The sequence below is a fragment of the Penaeus japonicus genome, unplaced genomic scaffold (genome assembly GCF_977035675.1).
Source record: "Penaeus japonicus unplaced genomic scaffold, GWHDUDI00000001_assembly GWHDUDI00000041, whole genome shotgun sequence".
NCBI lineage: Eukaryota > Metazoa > Arthropoda > Malacostraca > Decapoda > Penaeidae > Penaeus > Penaeus japonicus.
The window spans coordinates 2,797,987-2,805,486 of NW_028234443.1; the positions used below are offsets into that span (position 1 = coordinate 2,797,987).

The 7,500-nt window shown below is 43.1% G+C and overlaps 1 protein-coding gene across 3 annotated transcripts in view; it reads right to left on the minus strand.

Moving 5' to 3' along the window:
* LOC122253935 (AT-rich interactive domain-containing protein 3B) overlaps nt 1-7,500 on the minus strand; it is a 286,582-nt gene that overhangs the window by 272,309 nt on the left and 6,773 nt on the right. For all 3 annotated transcript variants that reach the window (XM_086534365.1, XM_086534364.1, XM_086534363.1), the window contains exon 2: nt 3,809-4,189. In XM_086534365.1, coding sequence (XP_086390491.1) covers nt 3,809-4,189 — 381 coding nt within the window. The remainder of the gene's footprint in view (nt 1-3,808; nt 4,190-7,500) is intronic.

The following is a 7,500-nucleotide window of genomic DNA, read 5'->3' on the forward strand; positions in this document are numbered from 1 at the left end:
AGAGAGAAAGAAAAAAAAGAGAGAGAGAGAGAGAGAGAGAGAGAGAGAGAGAGAGAGAGAGAGAGAGAGAGAGAGAGAGAGAGAGAGAGAGAGAGAGAGAGAGAGAGAGAGAGAGAGAGAGAGAGAGAGAGAGAGAGAGAGAGAGAGAGAGAGAGAGAGAGACAGACACAAAGAATGTTAGAGAGACAAGAAAAGAGATAGATAGATAGATAGATAGATAGATATAGAGAAGAAAAGAGAAAAGAGAATTTATAAACGAGAAAAGAGAAGAGAATAAAGAACAGAGAAAAGAGAAAAGAGAAGAAAAGAAGAAAAGAAAAAAAACGAAAAGAAAAGAAAAGAAAGGAAAAGAACCGGAAAAAAGAGAAGAAAAGAAGAAGAGAAAAAGAAACGAAAAAATAAAAGAAAAGAGAAGAGAAGAAGAAGAGAATAAAGAACCGAGAAAAGAAGAGAAAAGAGACGAAAAAAGAGAGAGAGAGAGAGACTCAGAGACACAAAGCCTTCGACCAGCACAAGTTTTATAATCAACTTTATCCCTCCAGCTTTTGTTCAACACGAGAGGGAATATAAAAACACTTTATTACACGTAATTTAGGCGACGCCACGCTGAATCTCCATCAGGATTGAGATACCTGTCACCTGCCTGCTCTTCTGCAACATAGCCTTCACTTTTCTATCATCTTTTTGCAACAACACCAAGATCCTAGCACATGCACTTCCAAAACTAGGGTACTGATATATACTCTTGCAATACTAGGTTACCAGGATATGATTTCCCTACATGAGTTTACCAGTATGTTTTTCCAACACTAGGCTTCTAATATATGTTTTTTGCAACATTAGGGTGCTAACACATGCTCTTCTAACACTAGGCTACCAACATATGCTTTTCCAAAGTGAGCCTACCAGCATATGCTTTTCCAACACTAGGCTACCAACACGTGCTCTTCCAACACCAGGTTATCAAACCTTGCTCTTCCACTATCAAAATCTGCAATGCCATCATCCCTACCGCACAACCCAGCCGCCACCACAACCACCCCAACCCAGCGACCACCACAACTACCTCAACCCAACCACCACCACAACCACATCTACCACCCCATCTCAACCCAGCCACCACCACAACCACACCTACCACCCCAACCCAGCCACCACCACAACCACCTCAACTCAACCACCACAACCACTCCACCCCACCACAACAACCACCCCAACTCAACCCAGCTACCACCCCAACTACACCTACTACCCCAACTCAACCACCTCAACCCAGTCACCACCAAAACCACTCCTACCACCCAACCCCACCCCAGCCTACACCACAACCACACCTACCACCCCAACCCAGCCATCACCATAACCACCCCGCCCCAACCCAACCCAACCACAACCACCACCAAACCAACCACCCCACCCCAGTCACAACCCAACCACCACCACAACCACCCCAACTCAACCCACCTACCACCCCACCCCAGCCGCCGCCACCATCAAACAGAATATAAACCGCCGCCCCTTTATATTCGCTAATGTCAGGACCATTAACTTTTATGGACCCAAGACTATGTCTCTCGCGGCATGGCTAGCCCCTTTCGAGTCGTTCCGAGGGGCTACCTTCACCTTCACCTAGTCCCCTGACAGGTAGGAGGCCACGGCTGTGTTTTCTTATGACTACGACCCTTCTTTGGTGGTGGGGGGGAGGGGGGAGGGGTGTTGATGGGGGGAGGGGGGGTTGGTGGGGGGGGAGGGGATGGTGGTGGTAGGACTAATGATTAATTATTGTTATTATCACTATTAGTATCATTTCGTGATTTTATTGTTATTATTATCATTGCTATTGTCGTTATTGTTATTACTATTATTATTACTATCATCGTTATCATTATTACTATTAACATTATAATCATTACTATCATGATTATCCATTATTTGCATTAGTATCATATTATCATTATCAACATCATCTTAACACTTCTCTCCTTCTCTTCATATCCTCAGTAAAAAAATATATATATATAAATCTTCACATTTGTTACTTCAGATTTTGACTACAATAATTCCCCCTTTTTAAGTCTTTTTAACTCCTAACTCTCCTTTTTTCATAGTGTCCCATCATTTCACTCTTCACTTCGAATATAAAACACCTCCGGATGTCATTAAATTAAGTCAAATCTAATTTAAAAAAAAAGAAAAAATACTATTGTGAAGGGTTTCATGCTGAACGAATTGTAAAAAAGAAAAAAAAGGACGGAGGAAATAAAACTAAAGAGAGGAAGGAAGGAAGAAAAATTAAAGAAAGAAAGAAAAAAAAAGAGGGAGATAAAGAGATAGAGAAAGAAAAACACGAATATGCTGAAGACTTTTCCACTCGATTAAACCCTCAGTTTTTCGTGCATTTCCCTTCGTTGTTTTGTTTACGACTTTATAATAAACGTGTAAACATTCTTCCTGACACAGGTACTCGTGGTAACACCTGTTAACACTACAGACTGTTCTCTCTCTGGGTGTTATAGGGAGCGACTGGAATAAAGTCCTTGTCAGAGAGGGAAGGGGAGGGGGGGTTGTATTAAAACTAAAACTATATCAAATACGTATCAACATTATTACACTTAAATCGATATACCAATATACCCAGACTCAATTCTTATGTCTGTGTTTCTTGCTGTGTGATAGCAAGTCCTATTTTCCAATTTGGCATACTTATACTTCAAAATAACCCTACACTAACCTTGCTAATCCATTATCCACATAGACCCATTTCCCTAAGACTAATATACACTAAGAGTTGATCTACTAAAGTTAACCCTCTTTTACTTCCACTCTTCAAAATCATTCCTCATTAGATAAGAACTATATCTTGTTCGACTGATGAGTGCATGTCCTATTTACTCAGATGTAGCAGGGCGTCTAAACTGATGACTTGTACGTGTCATGAACACCTTTGCTTTCTAATTACCATGAACCCACGATTACCATATTTAGCAGAGTTACACCTCGCTATGTATTAAGAGCCTTAGCATACACCTCGTCAGCAACGCCGAGTCGTCAGTAACACTGCTTTAGTCACGTGTTCTTCTTGCTAAGTGTTTGCAATTCGTGGCTTAATTGACTTTTTTTCTCCTTTAACTCTAAGGTCATAAGGCACAGAAGGGAAGGTGACAGTCGTAAGTAACAGCAGGTAAGTCCGAAGCTTCAAGTCACAGTAGGAGAGTCAATAGTCATAAGCAGGTAAGTCAAAAGGCACAACAAATAAATCAAAAGAATTTGAAGATAAGGCGACATTCAAGGGCAGGTAAGTTAGAAACAAAAGGCACAATAAGTAAGGCAGAAGTCAAAAGGCATACCATGTTAAATAAAAGTCAATAGCAGGTAAGTCAGAAATCACAGCAGGTAAGTCAAAAGTCACAGCAGATACGTTAGAAGTCAAAAGCAGGTAAGTCAAAATAAAAAAAAGCAGAGCAGGTAAGTTAGAAGTCAAAAGCAGGTAAGTCAAAAGTCACAGCAAGTAAGTCAGAAGTCAAAAAGCAAGTAAGTAAAAGTCACAGCAGGTAAGTCAAAAACCACAGTAAGTAAGTCAAGAGGTCAAAAAGTCAAAATTAGGTAAGTCAGAAGTCAAAAAGCAGGTAAGTAAAAAGGAAAAAAAAGAAAAGAAAAGACAGAGCAGGTAAACAGAAGCCAAAAGGCCCAGCACGCCAATCAGAACCCCCCCCCCCAAAAAAAAATATAATAATAATAAAAAAATAATAAATAAAAATAAAAAAAATAAAAAAACACAGAAAAGGAACCGTGACAGATCATGACTCACCCCTTTCTTCATCTTGCCTTGGAGCAGGGTATGGAGGCGGTCATAGAGGCTGTTGATGTGGTTATTGTTGCTGATGCCTTGCGTTAGGAGCTTAGCGGAGGACACCTGCTCCCGGAGTTTGGCCAGGACGTCCTCCCCTTCAAGTCCCCCCATCCCGTCGCCGTCGGGTTTGAGGGGGCTGTCCCGACCGCTGTCTGCATTGACGTGGTCGTGTCGCGTCTCTTCGGGACTGGCCTTGAGGGACGTCGGGCTCTCGTGTCCGTTGTCCAAGTTGACCATCTCGTAGTCGTCCACTTCCGCTTTGACGGGGGTGTCGTGCCCCGCCAAGAGCCCCAGTCGCGTCTGCTCGCTGATCTCCAGCATCCGAGCCTGTGAGCACGTCTGCAAGGAACAGCAAGAGAGAGATCAACCATCTGAGATTATTATAAAGTGGGCGTAGTTCTCGTTGGACAAGACATGCATTTTGGACCTTTTTTTTTTTTTTTTTAGGGGGGGGGGGGAGAATTTAGACTAGCTGATATGTTCCCATTTTCGTCTAAGATATGATGCAAGGATGTTTTTTTTTTTGTTTTTTTTTAGCGGGGGGGGGGGGGGTAGAATTTAGACTAGCTAATATGTTCCCATTTTCGTCTAAGATATGATGCAAGGATTTTTTTTTTTTTCTCGGAGACACGCAAGTCGTCCGCGCGCGTGTGTTTGCGTGAGTGTTTATGTGTGTTGATATGTTGAAGTCCATATGACCTCAAGATGTATACAACATCACATTAGATAACCATACCCTTTTTTATCAATCAAATAGGCGGATTCACCCAAACGACCACAGCGAACAGCTTAACTACACATATAATCTTCCACCATCTTTTTAGACAAACAAACAAAAACAAAAACAAAAACAAAAACAAAAAAAGTTGATCCAGACACCCCTAAGCGATCGTAATGTTTCCCTATACATTCACAAACGTTGATCAATCCGCGGCCATTAACCATCTTGAAGGTGCTTTAAGACAGCGTCCGCAAACACCAAGGGATGATATATAACGCTCTCTGTCAACTCCGTGCCTCGACGTCTTGCGGGAAATGTGATGACGTCACGGCGTAGCTAGAGGGGGAGGGAGGGGAGGAGGAATGGATGGATGGAAGGAGGTGGAGGAGGAGGAGGATGGAGGGAGGGAGGGGTGGAGGGGGTGGATGGAGGTGGAGGAGGGAGGTGGAGGAGGAGGGAGGGAGGGTGTGTAGAAGGAGGAGGAGGAGGGAGGGAGGGGAGAGGAGGGGGAGATGGATGGAAGGAGGTGGAGGAGGAAGGAGGGAGGGAGGTAGGGAGGGAGGGAGGGAGGAGGAGGATATGTGGAAGAAGGAGGAGGAGGGAGGGAGGGAGGTAGGGAGGGATGGAGGAGGATATGTGGCAGGACGAGGGAGGTACGGAGGGAGGGAGGGAGGGAGGGAGAGGGGGAACCAGCCTCGCGTGGGGGGGCCTGACCCAACACTTAACCCATAGCAGGGGTCTGACAGGTGCAGGGGGAGGCCCATTATAAGACCATAACTATGATACGCTGAAGATACAATAATACCGAGGCCGGAGGCGAAGTTCTCTCGGAATCTCTAAACAGGATGACATGTCTCGTGGTGTGGCGCCGTACGCATGTTAATTGAGGCTTGCATCACGTAAGCTTAACGATGGAGTACCTGAGAATACTATAATGAAGAACAATTAGGATAAATACAGGTAATAACGTCGCTAGGACCTTCGTTTCGCTGCTTTAACTCCGAAGAGAGAGAGAAGAAGAAAAAAAAAAAAAAAAAAAAAAAAACGCTACTCATCGCGCATCGTGGCAACACTAAGATGAGCGATTCGGGTTGGCTGATGCAAGAAGACTTCCAAAAACATTGCCAATACTCAACGAATACAATACAAAATCGCACACTATGCCTCATGAACTCGCCGTGGTAGATGCAATCACTAGCATGGTTTATCATCATATAAATTTTCATGAGAGAGCAAATTGCTGCTGGTCTAACAGCTGCCGGTTATTCCCATCAAAGGGAAGCCATAAGGTCGCCCAACCGTAGAGTATCCTTAGGATTTACGGTCTTCGAGCTACGTGGCCTAGAATTAGCTTGCCCTTTTGTTAGATAATCAGTGAATAGAAGAATCAATTAATTCACGAGATTAACTCTCGTGGAATCACTTCCATGACACTAATTTTCTACCTCTTAATTCTACTAATTGTCGCCAACAGTTTTTTTTATTTTTATATATATAATCTTATGCAATATTTTCCTCTCGTTGATTTCAGTTGCAGACCGTCTGTATTTGTTTGTTTGTTTACACACGATATGCACTTTTGTGTGACTCACGTGACATCGTGTTTGTTTATTTACACACTTTATTTACTTTTAAGTGAATCACGTGACACAACGTACAGTAAACAAAGGAGTGTGAGTTAATTCCAACGTGTTTTTAAAAGAGCTGATTGCGTGAGGTGTAAAATGTATAGTGAAGGGATGTATATTTTGTGTTATCTACACTTGTGTGTGTGAGTTTCTTTTGTGTGTAGTTCTATATGTTTGTGTACACGTTTTTTGTGTGTGTATGTTTGTTTGTTTGTCTGTGTGTGTGTGTGTTTATTTGTCTGTGTGTGTGTGTGAGTGTGTGTGTGCGTGTTTGTGTTTGTATCTGTGTATACTGATCTGTGTGTATCTGCGTGTATATCTCTTTTTGCTATGCCTTCGTTCGTAAAAAAAAAAAAAAAAGTTTAATTGTGTGTATATACACACCTTCGTACCTGCATAAACGAGCGTACATTTATGCAAGCAACATTAAACACAATGATATCAACGACTACCATAATCGCCAGTGGCATATGTTGAGTCCAATGAAATTTAATTATGCAACGGTGATTAGTAATTAGTAACGGCAGTCACAGTTCGGGTTTCCGCTCTGACGTCGAGCCACTGAATTTGATATGAATAGGGTCTTTTACAAGCAAATTATTATACAAAGAGAATGAGAGGGGTAGGGGTGGGAGAGGGGGTAGGGGTGGGAGAGAGGGTGGGAGAGGGTGGGACTGAGGGTGGGAAGGGAGGAGGAGGGAGGGATGGATGATGGAGAGGGAGGGTTGGGGAAAGAGGAAGGGATTTGGGATGAAGGAGAGGAAAAAAGGGGAGAGGATAGAGGAGAGAGAAAGGTGAAAGACGGAGAGAGGGAGAGAGGAAGCGAGAAATCGTAGGATAGACAGAGAGAGAAAAAGAGGGATATCAAGAGAAAGCGAGAGAAAAAGAGAGAACTCAATAGAAAGAGAGAGAGAGAGAGAGAGAAAGAGAGAGAGAGAGAGAGAGAAAGAGAGAGAGAAAGAGAGAGAGGGGGGGGAAGGGGGAAGAGAGGGAGGGAGGGAGGGGGGGGGGAAAGAAAGAGAAAGAGAGAGAGAGAGCGAAAGAGAGAGAGAGAAAGGAAGAAAGACACATCCAAATGAAACAAACCAAAAACCCCTTGAAAAAAACACTTACGGCACTTAAAACCATACACAATCATTCCTGCACTCAAACCTGAACCAAAATATTACCATAGTATACTAAGACCATCCAATACATATCATACAACAGTTGTATTCCCTAATGGAGACATACTGAGCCCCATTAAGTGGGTGTGCAATGTTGCCAGCCGGGGAGTCATTAGCGAGGGATATAAAATGCAA